Consider the following 18,068-nt stretch of genomic DNA (forward strand, 5'->3'; position numbering starts at 1 on the left):
TCAGAGTCCCTGGAGTGTGCCAGTCCCTGGAGCTGCATGTGGTGGTAGTGAGTGGGGCCAGCCCCTCCCAACCACATAATGTGCAGCTTCCCATGCTCCCACCCCAGTCCCTGGTCTTGGGTGGTGGTAGCACTCAGGGCCAGCCAATAGCACTACCGCCCGAGTCCCCAGCTTCCCGTGGTAGCAGCGTGCGGGGCCACGGCCACCCAGCCCCATAGCTGCAGCTTCCTCCTGAGTTCCCAGCTGCACATGATGGCAGTGTGTAGGGCTAGTCCCACCTGCCCCATAGTGTGTGGCTCCTGTGCTCTCACCCCAGTCCCCATCTGCACATGGTGGCAGGGTGCAGGGGCAGCCTGGATGGACTCCATAATATGTAGCTCCCCGCGCTCCTACCAGAGTCCTTGGCCACAGGAGATGACAGTGTGTGGGTCCAGCCCCACCCAGCCCCATATCACGCAGCTCCTGCACCGTGCAGGGCCAGCCCAGCTTGGCCTCATTGTGTAGCTCCCTGCACTCCCGGCCCGTGGGAGTCCTTGGGCCCGGCCTGGTGGTGCCTTTACCTGAATTCCCACTGTCGCAGACAGGGGGGCTGGGAACAGCCATGGGGGGAACAAGTAAAAGCCTCTGGTAGGCTTCTTGTCTCTAGTGCCCCCTAGCTTGGGGTGGGGGACGTAGTTGGTTAGCAGCCAGAGCTGTACCTCCTGCATGGAGGCCCAGCTTGCAGAGGGGCAGTGAGGACCAAGGCTTATGTAGAGGCCCTGTGGGCTGGATGGATTTGCCTGGCAGGCCAGATCTGGCCCACGGGCCATGTTTTGCCCCTCTTTCCCCCACCCGGTTTATGTGATTTCCTCAAATGAAATACCAGCAATAGAACTCTTGCTAGCATTGGAAAGGCCTGATTTACTCTTTCATCATTCAGATGGGTTTGTACTTCTTAAACAAGAGCCCTGGGTCTATGTCAATACCCGTCTTTGAATAGTTATGATTTGTTCTTTCCTTTATGCCTGTCTTGTTGCTTCTTTCTCCTGTGTATGCTCTTTCCTTACTCTCACTGTGTATGGACCAAACTGAACCATCTAAAATGTAGATGGTTTTTCCATCTGTTACCCATATGTTCACTAGAGAACTAGCCTTGATGGGCATTGACTATACAAGCTTCAATGGAAGGAATAAGTGGAAGAAAAAGAGAGACCTCATACATTGAGATATGCCTTCAACATGCTTTTAATCAGTTGTCAGCTTGGCAGTGGCAAAGTTTCTTGCATGCATACTTTTTACTGGATGATTAAGGACAACCGAGATGGTGTCATCCTCCTTTCGCTGTCCTCTTCTTTCCACCTACTGCAGCAAGGAGGTACTTAGACAAGTTAAAAAACCAAAACTTAAAATCTAGAAAGACTTGTAGTATGGACCAAGCTGCAAGAAAAATAGTCACCAAATTTAGGATAGGGAAACTACTAATTAAGAGATTGTTTTGAAATTGCATTGCTGTAAAATCACTTGTAGATATTTGAACAGTAATAGTAACAAGTTCATATGCTAAAGTTTTATTTTTTTTTTCTTATTCCCACAACAGAACCAACTCCAGTGGATAAGTTTGCAGAGTAACACATTTCATACTCTAGATGCTATCGCTTTCCCTTCATTCCCAGGTTACGACTTGGACAGACTTTGCATCAACTTAAATGTTTACCCTCAGTCTTGTCAGAAATATCTGAACATTATTACATATTTGTTGGCCAGGTTTTGAAGTTCTGACATGAACAGAATTCTTTTAGTCTCTACTGCGTTTAAAGTTGCTTGTTCAAGGTTTCAGTGAAGGAGGTGATGTCAGTGACCTTGTATTGTTCACTTATGCAAATTACAGTATTAGTTGTACACTGATGCACATTTTTTTTCAAGAGAGTCTGCAGTAGCTATGACTTAAATTTCACCAGATGCATACCAAAGATCAGTTGGTAATGGATAAGACGTACTATATGAAAGAATCGTTCATTCAGAACATAGCAGAAGAATGTTAAAATACAATATAAAGAGTCTACAGTGTTGTGCGGTCGCTGTCATGAAGCAATTGTATTTGGCTAAGGCTTGGATGCTAACTCTTTAATTTTAAATTTAGTTGAAAGTGTAATGACTTAAGCTGTAATAGGTGGGACTGTAAATTCTTATGCAAGCAAAACATTTTAACAATCTATGATAGCAGTACAGAGAATCATGAGATTCAGAGTGTAGCAGAGTCCCTCTGAAATACGTTTTTAATACACATTTACACAATGCTCCACTGGCAAAGCTACCAAATTGAACATTTGGGAATAGACTCAGTTAAAAATAGGGATTTGCAGTTGTATAAAAACTGGTTCTACTTTCTGTTGGCTGATTTCATCTAGTAATTAGCTGTTCCACAGATTAGTAACCAATGCCTTTTTTGTTTCTGTTCATGTCAAGTTTGCTTTTTGTCTTCGCATCATGCCAAGATATTTAGTCCAGGCACTAGGCCTCTGACCTGGAGTCCCCCAGTAACTCTGTCATTTAATGTTTATATGTACTCTGGCAGCATACTTTAGAAATAAGATGAAGAATAATGCTCAACTTGGAAAGTGCTGAGCATTATTTTCCAACCTCTAACTGATTGAATCTGTATTGAATTTAAAAGCCATGGTCTGAGCAGCTCTCATAGATTCTAATCTAAGTAAATTGCTTAACACCTCTATCTCTGTTTCCCTGTCTGTAAAGTGTGGATAACAGTTTCCGTCTCTCATGGACTGCATGGACTTGTTCGTTTTTCATAGATTCATAGATTGTAAGGGGCCGGAAGGGACCTTGTAAGATCGTTGGGTCCAGCCCCTGTATTAGGCAGGAAAGACCATTTTTGTTCACCTGTGTTCTGCAACCCAATGTAGGGCCGCAACTCCTATTGCTTTTATCGGGTAGTAGACAACAGCAAAACAAAGGTGTGCGTTAGAGCAATTACAGTAATTTTTTGTAGCAATACACACCATGAATATTAAACCCTGAAAAAGGCTCCCAAGAAATGCTCCTGGCATAACCCACCCTTCCCCCCATACTAGACGAATCAACTTTTAAAAAGATGACAGCCTCTGAAATGTCACTTTCAATCTGACAGAGATCAAAAGTCTAATACAGCATTTTTGTTGGGTCTGTACAGCACTAAAGCTGAGCATCAGGAAAACCAAAGGAGAGCAGCAAGCATCAACACCCCGCACTTCACGCTGGATGAAACAGAGATGCCTAACATCCTGCTAAGTCAAAAGAGCCCAGACAGCACTAAACCCGTGCTGGCGGGAAGGGAACTTTTAAATAATGTGGGCTTACATGTTTGTACTTCAGTTTCCATGCTCTTGAAGTCACTAAGCAACGAAGCTTAGCGATGCTCTCAATGGGGAATGGGCAAGAGAAGCACCCACATAGCCAGGGGCTGTGGGAGGTGTTGTAGATAAATATGGTGCAATGTATCCCAGAGCGATGTTGTATATCAAGAGCAGGAATTACATATGATAAAAAACAGAATATAGTTCATTGTATACAAAGCCTGCATAAAAAGCACTATTTAAAGGACTTTCTACAAAGGGATTTGGCTATTATTAATCCCACTATAGAGTAGTTTGTGTACTGCTAGGATATTTTCCAGGAAGTTGAAATAACTGAAAAAATCCTAATCCTAGGTCATAATAGATCCCTCTTTTTGATGCTAATGAAATTCTGTATTACATTAGTGTTCCGTGATAGTGTAGGCTGGGCTCTTTAACCCTGGTCAGCAGCCAGTTTAGGAGTGAAGCCCTGATGGACAGCTTTGCTTTGGCAGCTCTTGCAGCCAAGCTGGTTCCAGACATACTGGCACCTGCCTTTCCTTTGGATTAAACCAACAAGGCCAAGAGGGGAACACTAATATGTAGGCATTTCAGTGTCTCCATATATATTGCCCAGGCTTTTGTTCCCTGGAGAGGTCACTCCAGCTTTACTTTATTTTCAAGCAAGGATTACATTCAGCAAACTCATGCCCCAGCATAATTCTAGTATTTTGCAAGACAGATAGATGCCTACTAAAAGCTAATTGTAGTCATTTTGTGCAGAACAGCAGATATGTGTCATATACATATACAGATGTTGTTTTGGTCATATTGTGGCAGTTTCATAAACTAAATAGGTCTAGCTAGGACTGTGTTTGGATGAAAAATCTCCATGGGAAATGTTGCTGTAGGAAAACATTGTGGCTCATAAATGACGCTTGTGTATCCAGTGCTTCAAGGTACTCAGTGCCTGTGTTACTGAGTTTCCATATCTCATGAAACTTGAAGTTCTTATCCTTTTAGATCAGTGTTCTTTTTTGCAAGAGCTGTCATATTAACCCCACCTTCTGGGCCAGCTTCCAATCTGGCTATTTTTTTTTATATGCCAAATACTGTACCAAATGGAAAACACATTGGGATAAGGTGTTCTTCAGTTCTTAGTAAATTGTATAGGTGTCATGTGCTATTAGGGATTTGTTTTACCCTAGAAATAGGTAGTATTTTTAGGGGTGTGTATGTGTAGTAACTTGACTCTGTTACTTTACCTTTGGTAAGGGGAAAGCTTTTTTTTTAGGTGGAAAGCTCATGAATATAATCACCAGAAGGCAAGGAAACGTGCAGCTTAGCCAGCATTCACTAGTTTCTGCTTCCATAGCTTCCCAGTCTAAATTTCAGGAGAATTAGAACCTGGATCTAAACTGTACAGCATAGGCTGACTTACAACCTATATATTGTTAGTTATCTTGAAATGCAGGGATTCAGTATAAAAGGTTTCCATGGATCATTGTTTTTATATGTAGTATTAAATGTTGGGAAGAAATAAATAGCTGTAAGTAAATATTGTGATGTGTAAAAACCTGAGATTCTAATCCCTAATGAGAACGGTTGTACAGAGGATTTATAAAATCACAGAAAATTAGGATTGGAAGGGACCTCAGGAGGTCATCTAGTCCAAGTCCCTGCTCAAAGCTGGACCATTCCCAACTAGATCATCCAAGCCAAGGCTTTGTCTAGCTCGGTCTTAAACACCTCAAAGGATGGAGATTCCACAGCCTCTTTGGGTAACTTGTTCCAGTGGTTTACTACCTTCCTACTAAGAGTTTTTCCTAATATCAAACTGTCAGATCGCCACTGGATAAGGGTGTGTGCCCCTGCACCCAACGGACATTCACCAGTCTTCTCCCACATGTCCTACCCTCTGCCAGCCTGTTCGGGGTGGTGTGCTCTCTCTCTTTCTCTTATTCCTGCCTGCTATGACTTTTTCTTTTTTTGATGGCTGTTGAAGATGTTAAGGAAGTAGGAAAGGGGTGGGTGTTGACGTCACTGCCCTGATCGCTGCTGGCAGCTGATTGGCGCTCAGGTTACCACACTGTCGAAAAGAAAAAAAAGGGCGGATGAAACAGAAAACTGGAAACAAAATTTATTGGACCTACCAAGTCCCTTTCTAGATCCTTGGGATCAAGGCTACTCCCTTTACTTGGTCTGTCTTCGTTCAGACGGTTGAGTCTCAGCGATTGGGATGAAATGAGTCTTCCTTTTTTTCCTTCTCTTCTTTCTCCTCTCTCTCTTTCACAATTGCTGCCATGCCTGGCTTGATTGCCTGCCGGAAGCAGTTAATCAATGAAAGGCTAGCCACGGCAGGGGGTATCTGCCTCTCTCTACCTCCTCCTGTTTGATTGCTGCTGCAGTCATGTCAACTGGCTGCTGGCGACAGTCAAATGAACACTAAACGAAAAGAAGGAACTGGGCTGGTGAAGGAAAATGCCCATTCCTCTCATTCTTCTACTTTGATTGCTACCGCATCCAGCTTGATTGGATGGCGGCAGCAGGTTAATCAATATCCAAACGAAGAAAACGGTAAGACAAGGGAGAGACTGCCCTCTTTTCCTCCTCTTGGATGAAGGCTCCTCCGAGTCCCAAGACCGTACCCAGCTTGTCTCCAGAGCTTCAGTCTCAGGCGGGACATGGCCATCCTCCTGCCTGCCGGCTTCCATTCACTTGCCTCCTTTGGTCCTCTGCTCGGCCCCGGATATTGCCCTGGCCACTGCAACCCACCAATCTGCTTCAGCTGGCGAGGTGTTAAAGCGGATCTGGTGCATGCTGGCAGCTCCCACTGTAGCATGGAGACTTTATTCTGGTTGGCCTGGAGCTTGTAGTTGGGAGGACGCATGGGGTGAGTACCCTCGGATCTTTCACACAAATCTAAACTTCCCTTGCTGCAGCTTCAGACCATTGCTCCTTGTTCTGTCATCTGCTACCACAGAGAACAGCCTGGCTCCATCCTCTTTGAAACCACCCTTCAGGTAGTTAAAGGGTGCTATTAAATCCCCATTCTTCTCCAGACTAAATGTGCCCAGTTCAGTCAGCCTGTCCTCATAAGTCATGTGCCCCTGCTGCCCCCTAATATTTTTTGTTACCCTCCACTGGACTTGTCTACATCCTATCTGTAGTAGGGGGCCCAAAATGACACGCTACTCCAGATGTGGCTTTATCAGTGCAGAAGAGAGGGGAAGAATCACTTCCCTTGATCTGCTAGCAGTGCTCCTCCTGATGCAGCCCACTATGCCATTAACCTTCTTTGCAATAAGGGCACATTGTTGGCTCATATTCAGCTTATTGTCCATTGTTGCCCCCAGGTCCTTTTCTGCAGAGTTGCTGCTTAGCCGGTTGGTCCCAGCCTTCCTTTAACTCGCTGTGTTTATGAAACGGGAGTCTGTTTTTAGATACACTTCCCCAGCTGAGAACTAAATATTCCCAATGAAACTAGATAAGCATGAGCAACAGAGGCTGAGATAAAGTGATGGGATACAATATAAGATTTTATGTTCTAGTAGTAGGCCCCAAGCTGCATAATGACAATATAGTTTAGCATTTTCTCGCATTCACTTGACCAGAGTTGTGCGTAAGAGAAGGAGACAAAGGAAGTGAGCAGACAAGAGAGTATCATAGAGGAGAAGAGTTTAGAAGGCATGAGAAAGATTAGAAGTACAGGTTTCCCTTGCTTTATGCTGTACATGCATTCCTGGAAAATGGCGCATAACTTGAAGTCACATAAAGGCTACTCACTTTACAATGTAACAAATAGGGATAGGTTCCAAGACCTCGACTATACTGACCCCTGGCCCATTTCTACCACTTTTACGAGGCAGTTTTGGTACTTGCCAACAGCAGACAGTACACACAAGCACAGGGCACTATCATAATGGGGATGGCAACTACAGAAACATGTATTGCAGACAATGAGTGAGGAGCAAAGATCCACACAGACTATATTTTGGTGTGTGTCACTCCCACAATGCACCGCACAAAGCAGCTGACTGCGGGCTTCCACCACACCCATTGCATAAGAGTGAATTTACCTTGCATATAACAAATTTTTGGTATAAAAAGGATCATCACATAAGAGTAAATTCGCACATACAGAACCTGCATAAAGCGAGGGAAATATAGTCAGCTAAAGGTAATTTAGAGTTTGCTGACTAGTTTTATGCCAGTTAGATTTGGCTTAGGACAAGATGTAGTTTGAATAAGGGATACAAATAGGCAGATTAATTAAAATACAATCTGTTAGGAAAATTGGGTCAGGTAATTCAATATAAAAATTAAGGTCCACCTTGGAATTTCACTGTTCGGTCTTGAACTCTGCTCTTGTTGAATTGCCCATTTGCAGCTGAGCCAAAATTAGTGCTGCTTAAAAACTTAGTTTTTGAAACCTATGTAAGAAGTACTTTTCCCTTAACAGGCTGGCCACCTAGTAGAGGTTTATTAAGTCTTTAGGACTTAGAATTTAAGGTTTAATTTCTTTAGGTGAATTTTACATTTTATCATGATTTTAATAGTTGCCTTGATATGACCTCCCTGTACTGTCTGATCACTTGTATATTATCCACATTTCATAATTAAATTTCCCATTAAAATTTATTTAACGTTATTTCTTGAGTACTTAATTTTGGTGGGATGGCTTTCTTGAACATTCTTTGGTTCCCAGAATACTTCTGGAGGGCAGTAATCCAAACTTTAAGAGATTTCTGGGTCTCAAAGCCTAGTTTTACATCCATCTTCTGTTTAAAACAGAAACTATTGTTTAAAGCAAAGTGGTGCTTGCAGGACTGGAAAGGAACATGGTCTATTTAAGAACAGTAGAGGATTATAAAATTGTGATGTTCTCTTATTTACCATTTTCTAAAATGATGATGCTGGCTCACAAGCATGTTTAATTTCCTGCAGTGCTTTTGTTACAAGACTCTGGTATTTAGTAGAAAACAATAATAGGCACATTCTATAAAGATTGACTTTTGAAGAATTTGTGGGGGAAGTTATGTAATAACTTCTTTCTATATCCGTATTTTTGGTGGGGAAATTATGCAACTTTTTTTTAGTGAGTACAACCAAAATACTGTACCATCTTGAGCAAGTTTTCAGGTATACCAGTTTATAAATTGAATCCAGAAGGGACTAGCAATCATTTTCTTTGACCTCCTACATGGGCCACAGGGTTTCCTGGTTTTAATTACTATCTGAACAAAATCACAATGCTGAAGACGAGAGAGGGGATGGGGAGGGGGACATCAGTCTTGATTTAAAAACTTCTGTTGAAGTTAAAAGCTCATTTAAAAGCTTGTTTGGTAAGATTAGTAGATAGAATTTCAGTCTTCTTTTCCTGAACCAAGTTTGTGTTCAATCCACGTAGCTGCTTCTCTCAATTGTGCAATTATGGCATTCTGGACATTTAGCAAATTTTCATAAGTTCCCAGTTATCATACATATTTGCATCTTTAAATTCTTTCTGCTAGCTGATTTGGTTCATAATCGTCATTAGCTTTGTGTAATTGCTTTTTTAAGGTGCCACCTACGGATTACTGGATATTGGGTATGTTAGCATATAACAATTACAATTTAAGTTGCATTCATTTGCACTAAAGTAGTAACTTACTTTTAGTTGTATGATCAGGTCCTCTGTTTTCATCAGGACAAGGCTCAGTATAGAGTGACTTGTGTTGGATATAGCACTTGAGAAATTATTGATAACTCTTAGAAATTCTGACAGTGGTTTAGTATCAGAGCATGTTTTTTAGGCTGAAGTTCCTCATAATAAAATGAGATTGCCAGTCATCTTTGCCCACTACAGTTGGTTATCACCTCAGACAGCAACCAGTTACCCAATCTTGTGTATCATCTCTTGGGATATTGATCTGTAGGTATTCACAATGACCGAGTCAATGACTTGCACTCCATTCTCCATCTACATTCCTTTTTGGTACCTTCACTCTTTTCATGACCCTTGATTTTTAATATTCCAATCTTTCAAATTTTTCTGCTAGGCTTTAGTAATACTAAGTTGATTATTTTCTGCTAAGTGAGTAACTTGTTCCCTTTATTTGTTACCCAGATTACTACCATTCATATTTAGATAGCCATAGGATTTTTTTCCTTTTCTGTCCCTCAGTTGATTTTATCAGCATCTTGATATTTGTAGTAACTGAATGCGTGTTAGTTTCCCCTTCTTAATCTGGTCCTTTTGCTGTTCATATAATGCCTTTCTTGCTAGTCTAGCTAGCCTAGCCCTTTAGAGGACTGATTTTTTTCCTCCCCTTTCTCTCCATAATATCTCAGACAAGAATCCTTCTTACTCGGTCTTCTAGTCGTTAGTTCCAGGATACTTGAAGACTGTGTTTCAGAGCTGGCTTATATAGATGCATACAATTATACATGTTGAAGTTATTGTACTGTGTACATAGGACCATCACCGTCATAAGCCAAGACAGCAGAATACCTGTGAGGTATGAAGAGGCCCACAAGGGCTTCCTGTTCTCCAGGGCCAAGATTCCTAAGCTCTCTCCTGCTTTCGCCCTCCCCAAGCAGCATGCCAAACTGCTTTCTTTTGTCTGAGCCACTGCTTGTATTTATTCCTGTCTCTTATTTTTAGGGAAAGGCGATGATAATATACTGTTTCTTCAGTTTCATTTTGTAAGTGTTTTTAGTAGCTTAGTGGTATTTTTTGAGCCTCAAAACAAAAATATGTAGGCTTCCAAGTCCTTATCTTCATAGGAGAATATGTGGAGATAATTAATGGAGATGGAGACCAGCTCTGCCTGGTTCATTCAGTGCCTACTCTGGGAAGTTTCTGTTTAATAACTTGACTGGGATAAAGCCTCATGAGTAGAGTGACAGATGATATGGAAAAGGCTGAAGTACTCGATGACTTTCTCGCCTCGTCTTCACAGGCAAGGTCAGCTCCCAGACAACTGCACCTGGCAGCACAGACTGGGGAGGCGGTGAGCAGCTGACAGTGGTGAAAGAACAGGTTAGGGACTGTTTAGAAAAGCTGGACATGTACAGTTCCATGGGGCCAGATGCAGTGCACCCAAGGGTGCTGAAAGAATTGGCTGATAGGATTGCAGAGCTGCTGGCCATTATCTTTGAAAACTTGTGGTGGTTGGGAGAGGACTTGGATGATTAGAAAAGGGGAAATATAGTGCCCATCTTTAAGAAAGGAAAGGAGGGAGATCCAGAGACCTACAGACTGGTCAGCCTCACCTCAGTCTTTGGAAAAATCATGGAGCAGGTCATCAAGGAATCCATTTCTAGGCACTTGGACATGATGAGGAACAGTCAGCATGGACTGACTGTGGGCAAGTCCTGTCTGAGCAACCTGACTGCCTTCTGTGATGAGATGACTGGCTCTGTGTATGTGAGGAGAGCAGTGGATATGGTATACCTTGACTTTAGCAAGGCTTTTGATGCGGTCTCCCACAGCGTTATTGCAAGCAAGCTAAGAAAGTACAAGTTGGATGAATGGACTCTAAGGTGGATAGAAAACTGTCTGGATGGTTGGGCTCAAAGGGTAGCAAGCAGTGGCTCAGTGTCTGGCTGGCAGTCAGCATCAAGTGAAGTGCCCCAGAGGGTGGTTTTTGGCCAGTTTTGTTCAACATCTTCATCAACAGCCAGGAAGATGGGATGGAGTGCAGCCTCAGCAAGCTTGCAGATGACACCAAGCTGGGGGGGCAGGGGGTGGGAGGGAGTACTGCATATAATGGAGGGTGGGGCTAGGATTTGGAGAGAGCTTGATAAATTGGAGAGTTGGACCAAAAGAAATCCCATGAGGTTCAAAAAGGACAAGCACAAAGTCCTGTACTTAGGATGAAACAGTCCCATGCACCGAGGCTGGGAACTGATTACCTAAGCAGCTCCTCTTCAGAAAAGGACTTGGGGGTTACAGTGGACAAGCTGAATATGAGCCAACAATGTGTCCTTGTTGCCCTGGGCTGAATTAGTAGGTGAGTTTCCAGCAGATTAAGGGAAGTGATTATTTCTCTCTTTTCTGCAATTGTGAAGCCATATCTGGAGTACTGTCCAGTTTTGTTGCCCCTCCCCCCAACTGAAAGGATGGAATTGGAGCAAGTCCAGCAAAGGGCAACAAAAATGGTTAGGGGGCTGGGGCACGTGGCTGATGAAGACAGGCTGAGGGAACTGGGCTTTCTTCAGTCTGGAGAAGAGAAGATGGAGGGAGAATTTAATAGCAACCAGCTACCTGAAGGGTAGTTCCAAAGAGCATGGAGCTAGACCACTGTTTCCCAACTGGTGTGCCATCAGACACGTCCAGGTGTGCCGCAGCATTTTGGGCTGGAGCCATGCCCCCCACCTGCTGCTGCTGTGGATGGACAGATGGGGAGCATGGCTCCAGCCCAAAATACTGGCTGGCTGGCTGCACAGCACCCCTCCCCACCACTTCTGTGTCTGGTGTGCTGTGGTGCTTTTTTATTTAGGTGGGTGTTCCATGGTGAAAAAAGGTTGGGAAATGCTGAGCTGGATTGTTCTCAGCAGTGGCAGATGACAGAACAAGGAGTAATGGTTTCAGGTTGCAGCAACGGAAGTTTAGGTTAGATATTGGAAAAAACTGTCTCACTAGGAGGGTAGTAAAGCACTGGACCAGATTACCCAGAGAGGTGGTGGAATCTCCATCCTTTGAGGTTTTTAAGTCTTGGCTAGACACAGCCTTGGCTGGGATGATCTAGCTGGAGCTTTGAGCAGGAGGTTGGATTAGATGACCTCCTGAGGTCCCTTCTAACCCTGATTTTCTGTCATTCAATGAATCAGTATCCAGAAAACCATCATTCTTCAATTATATTTTTAAAGAAAAATATGTAGACTTGTCTTTCCATGAGAACTCCAAAACAGTCCCCAGTTGCTGTGGCTGATGCAGCTGCTGCTTTAAGGGCAACAGCGAGGGTGAGCATAGCACATGTGCCAGTAGCAATCGTTAAGGTGGGACTTGGAGCTCCCGTCCTGCGTAAGAGTGTTGCTCCTGTCCCCACCCTCAGAACCTGGGTTTTCCCTACTCTTCTCCCCTGCTGTCATATCCTGTGCCTCTCTTCCTCCCCCAGACTTGGAGTCGTGTCTCCACCCCCTTCCTCAACCACCCCATTCTACAAGTCTACTTATTATGCTACTGTAGCAAAGGCCAAAATCTATTGATGTGATTAAGTGACTTCTGGAAGTCCCCTCCCCAGTTTGCCATGCACCACACACACAGGTTGCCGGTGCCGTTTGTGGTACCTGTGCTGCAGGTTGGGCACCCCAGGGCTAGAACAAGTGCACAATATGTAAAAATCTGAGAAAACTGTCAAGTCCAATGCTGCTTTACCAATTGCCTCATGATTTCCTTTTTAGAGGAAGGCCAATCTATTTTAATCTTTTTGCTTTTAAAGGTTGGGAATATGGACTGATATACACGGGTCCTGTCTACTTTATATCCATCAGCAGGAGAATTCAAATGGGAGAAGGTCCCCTAAAAACTGTCCAATTTTGGAATTCCCTTTCATTCAAATTCTTCTAATTGATAATCACATGTTTGAAGAAAGTCTTCTCAAAATGTTGAAGTACTGAACTGATTTTTCTTAAACTTGGATTGTTAAAATCTGTGTGAGCCTTTAGGCCAGTGTTTGAAGTTTCTAGTTGCAGCTTTTTGCACTAATTATAGTGGTTGTGTAGTTCTTTCAGTATTGCAGAATACCATAGTGGCTGAACTCACTTTTGTCAAAGTTTACCAAAACACCCCTTTGTCTGAGATTTAATTCGAGCCCTGAATGGTTATAAAAAGTTGAAAAATGAATGAAAAGGCATACCTTCTGTATGTCTCATCTTACCTAGCATTCATACGTGGATTCCTGTAACCCAGAATGCATGGCAGGTGTTGAGCTGTATGGTGGGCTCACTTCCACCCAAAGTCATTGCATCTCTTACTGAGCCACAGCAGAGCATAATGGTTACTGAGGGATATACATTGCCTCCCAGAATGGCATAGCCCAGAGCTGCCATGCCAAAATGCCCACAAATTTCCCAGCCTGGTGTTCCCCTCAACAGTTTATACTTTGCATCTGCCCCTCAGGCGCCCATGATCTGTCTGCCTGCCTGCTACATCTGCCAGATTCTTTGTGTATGCGTATTGTACCTTGTTACTGTCTAGGGCAGAAAGTATTGACCTTGAATGCAGATAATTAAAAAATGCAAATTTATTTTGTTGTTTTCCATATTTGAACACCTGGATAATTTAGTGCAGTGAGCTATAAAAAAAAAAAAACAAACCTGTCAGCTATGGAAACCACATTACCATACCAAAATCTGGAGAATTTATTTGTGTTGTAGATAATGAGTTGTTCATTAAACTGACATCCTAACGTACCTGAGAAGGACTGTCAGCTGAATCAGCATTTTGGCTTGATGACCACTCGCAGCCAATCAGTGTCAGTCTTAACTGTGTCACAGCCAATCAGTGTCAGTCTTAACTGTGATACAGTCAGAGATGCCAAGAGCTTAGGAGCTTTTACAGTAATTTTGCTGTAGAGGTCTACATTGGGATTACTAGTGATAGTGGCCTGTTTATCCTGTAGTACGATCTGATTTTCATGCCTCCCCCTCGCCCCCGAGAAATGTATTTTAATCCCAGCCAAGAAATACCACAACACTTAGAAATGATTATTTTTTGTTGACGTCTCAAAAAATGAAAAAGATTTAATAAGTATGGAGTGAATACGGCCACAAACAGGTGCGCATATCGACAGGTGGAGGTTTTTCAAAACTTTCTACCTGTAGAACTCTTTCTGGGAGAGGAAGCATACATTATTCAGCCAGAAGCTGCCCCTTCCCCCCTGTTCTTCGTGTCTTCCCCAGACTGGGGTGCAAGGGAAACAGTGGCTACTCCATTCCTCTCAGTCCTCAAGGGAGTGGAGCAGCAGGGAAAGACTCTGCACGCTTTCCCCAGACAGGTCTGGGGGATGGATGGGGAACAGCCCTTTTCCTTCTGCTTTTGCTCGCCAGCAGCAGAGAGGAGGGAAGAGCAGGGCAAAATCTCCAGCCTATTCCTCAGGAGGTGGTGCCAGCTGCTGCTTTCCCTGTCTAGACCAGTCCAGGAACAGAGGGAAGCATCAAGAGAAAGCCCTCCCTCTCTTTCCCCACCCCCTCTTTCAGACTAGGGACACTTGATATAGGAGAGCCCTGCCTGGGCTGGGAGTGGGTTGGGAGCAAGAAGTGACTTCTCTGCTCAGTTCCTGATGGCTGGGAGCCAAGTGGAGGGAGCAGTGCAGCAAAACCCCTTGGATGCTCCTCAGATGGGAAGCCTGGACTCAGAAGGCAGAAGGCTTTGCCCTGCTGCTTCAGTCCCCTCCTTGACCAGACTGGGAAGAGAATGTGCAAGCATTTGCTTTTGCAAGAGATTCTTTTTTGTAAAGGAGATTTTTCCAGGTTGGAAAGATCATTTTCCCAGAAGGGGCATTTCTCCCCTAGGAGAAACAAGTAAATGCTTGTACATGCATAGTTTCTACTGAGAGAGCAGTAGGAGGGTTTGAAAATACTTCTCACAGTGTTTTATATGAGTTTTATGAATGGATAAAAGACACAAATACTTTAGAGGTCAGTCTGATTCTTCACACACCTTTTCAGCACCTCAAACCCCTCACCCAGTCCATTCTATTGATGGGGAGGTAGCAGTACATCACCTATGCAGAAGTTCAAGCTATACGTAGTATTGGTTGAAACTACATCTAGTCCTTCTATTTGTTACTGTTAGAAAGTTTCACATATTTTGTCAGTTCTCTATTCAAGTTAAAATAAGAAAATCTGCTAGTAGCAAATAAAAGACTTGTTAAGAAGTTCTTATTTTTTTACTGTTCATATATTGGAATGGCTTATGTCAAAACTGCATTAGAATTTTTAATTAAGAAAAACCTTCACTTCTCATTTTGTAGAATAATCTTATTTAATTTGTTTTGGTTTGCATGCATCTGTGTGGGTGGGTGAGGATTAAAGATAAGAATTTCCTTTTCTCATCTTTCTTTGGCTTAAAGAACTAAATAAAATTTTTAATATACAGTCTTTTTCATGTCTTACCAATTTTTTAAAATTATATTACAGACTTCACTGTTCTAGAAAATATCCTTTTATAAACAAGACAACACAAAACAAAACCTTTTTTTTCTTTTCAGAATCTTGACTCCAAACAGCAATTTTGAAGATATTTGGACTCTCTATAACTTCCTAACTAGTAATGAGGTATGAAATCTCTCTTTAAGTTTCCATAATTGATTTATTTGTAAAAAGGCAATTGTAATGAGGCGATTTAGTGATGCAGCTAACTTCTTGGGCCCATTAAAGTAGAATCTTGAAGTTTTACTGGGGTGGTTGGCCATCGGGTACAAGGGGCGGAAGTAAATTTTATCCCCCATCAGATTTTTTCTCTTTTTGTTAAAGAAATTTTAAGTATGTGCATACTTCTGTCAACTCCAGTGTTGTAATTTCATATACTCACTGTTCCTGATGTTCTCATTAATGGGTAAAAAAAAAAAAAAAATTCTTGGTGATATTGGATGACCTGTAGTTTTCCTTTAATATTTACAAGAAGATAACAAAACTAGTTAATAGGACGTGTTGCAAGTTGGAAAAATTAAAACTGAGGTTACTGTTTATATTTACTAGTATTTAGTTTGGCCTTATAGTCCCTTGCAGATGAGATCTCAACTAGTTAACATATACTGTCATTATATTTAAAAAGCAATACTAGTATTAATCAAGATACTTAGAAATCATTCTAACTTCTTGAACTTGGCATAATTAAAAGAGTTTTCTGGGAACAGAAATTAGCAATCCAGCAATGCGATCCTTTAGGACTGGATATTACAGCTGTAGCTCAGGACTAGAAAATGGAAGAGTGATTTTTCTCTCTCCCCCCTTCTAACTCTCCCATAGAGACTGATTGATGGTGCGACTTCAAGTAAAATTCCCCATCGGTGTCTATTTTCCCCATTAGTAAAATTTTATCCAGCTCTTAAATTCTTTGCTTTAGGGCCCCTCTCTGTACATGCAGGTAAAGGTGTGATGAGATCTAATGCGCAATCCACAATTGTGCTTCCTGCAATGCCACACATGCATAGCAGAAAGCATGATTGTGGGATTGTATCCATTTTCTTCTTAAATTGGTATATATTGAAATACCCCCTTAAGTCATCCTTGAAACATAAACCTAACTTAACTGTTTTTTTTAATGATTTTTTTCAGACCCTTTTTCACTAAGTCATCATCTTCCTTGAGGCATTTTAATACATGCCTCTGAATGTAATTCCAGTACAACAGTTTAAACTATCAATGTTGGAAAATAAAACCGCTTTAAAAGTCAGCATCAAAAGAACGCTTTCCCCAGAAAGCAGAAACACTTACACAGCTGCAAAAATAATCATGCCTAATTTGCTTCTGTTGCAAGAGTGCTGATGGTGTCATTGTCTTCCAACATGTACAGAACAGTCTCCAAATCTTGATACAATACATTTATACCCCCTCAAACTACATAATCTCTCACACTTTTTTTCCAGTTGTCTAGCCTTGGGTGCCTGCTGGTTACATACTTAATCATAAGGGCATGTGCATATTTTATCAGTTGTGTGATTTTTTTTTTTTTTTTAAATTGGTCATTATAAGGTTGATTAATATAAAAAGAGAGTTTAAAAATACATTTTAATTGACTGATAAAGCCTAAACTTATTCTCTTGAACCTTTTAATTAAAAACAAAAATACTTAATCCATGAGTCTCTCTTCATAAACTTTGAGTACAGGCTGTTTTGGTTCTTGCTTTGTTTTCTTTTTTCTATGGAAATGTAGAGAATTTTGGGTGGAGGGGGGATGCCTAACTTTGGAGGTTAAGATTTTATAAATATTACACAACAGGTCAGATCATGTCATATATTAAGAGCTCAGTCCTTTAGGGGAATATATCACTGATACTGGCCATTTTCTTATGTACTAAAAACTTAAAACTATTCAACAGTAAATAAAAAATATTAAGCAGTAATGGCATACATAAATGTGTATACTTGATGTGGCTTCTAGGTAGCAAAAGTACATACCAAATTAGTGTGGTGGCTCTTTGTAACAGTAAATCTACAGGTTTCATTGATTATACCAACTAATGAGAAGCAGAGTTGGTTAAAATCAGTTCTTTTAATTCAGGCTTTCCATTCAGAAATTTAAATTGCCTGGATTAAGATGTTCATACATATTGGGTTGATTTAAGTAACTCTCTCTTCACCCTCAGATAAACAGCAGCATAAAATTTACTGCTGAGGAACTCTATAACTGTGTTTCACAAGAAGTATACAGGTAAGCTGGATATTAATTACATCTGTTGGCTTTTCTGAAACAAGTTTAGACTAATCCTGTATCAACCCTAGTACTATACGGTAAAACTTATCTTCTGTTACAGAAGTCTCCCAATATTTCCTTATTGTACAAAGGAGGGTTCCTTAAGTTTCACCAAGGGAACTGGTTTGTCTTTTTTGCTTCCAACTAACCTTTCTGTTTCTGAGAACCTTTTTTGTTCAGCCAAGGGTAAACTCTGAGGTGAAATAACCTGATTCTTGTATGTTCTTTATTTCTAACTTAATATTGACTGCTTGCAGTTTAGCCTCTCTTCAGTTTGCTTTTCAGACCAGACAAAAGGGAACTTGTGGTAACTATTGACTATACTAGGATTTTCTGCTGTTTTGATTTTCACA

General features: G+C 41.8%; 1 protein-coding gene across 3 annotated transcripts in view; it reads left to right on the forward strand.

Annotated features, from left to right (window-relative positions):
• Positions 1-18,068, forward strand: part of SWT1 (SWT1, RNA endoribonuclease homolog) — a 69,307-nt gene that overhangs the window by 42,822 nt on the left and 8,417 nt on the right. For all 3 annotated transcript variants that reach the window (XM_019556682.1, XM_019556680.1, XM_019556681.1), the window contains exons 16-17: positions 15,509-15,575; positions 17,609-17,673. In XM_019556682.1, the coding sequence (XP_019412227.1) occupies positions 15,509-15,575; positions 17,609-17,673 (132 nt within the window). The remainder of the gene's footprint in view (positions 1-15,508; positions 15,576-17,608; positions 17,674-18,068) is intronic.

Source organism: Crocodylus porosus, unplaced genomic scaffold (genome assembly GCF_001723895.1).
Source record: "Crocodylus porosus isolate Cpor-Errol unplaced genomic scaffold, CroPor_comp1, whole genome shotgun sequence".
NCBI lineage: Eukaryota > Metazoa > Chordata > Crocodylia > Crocodylidae > Crocodylus > Crocodylus porosus.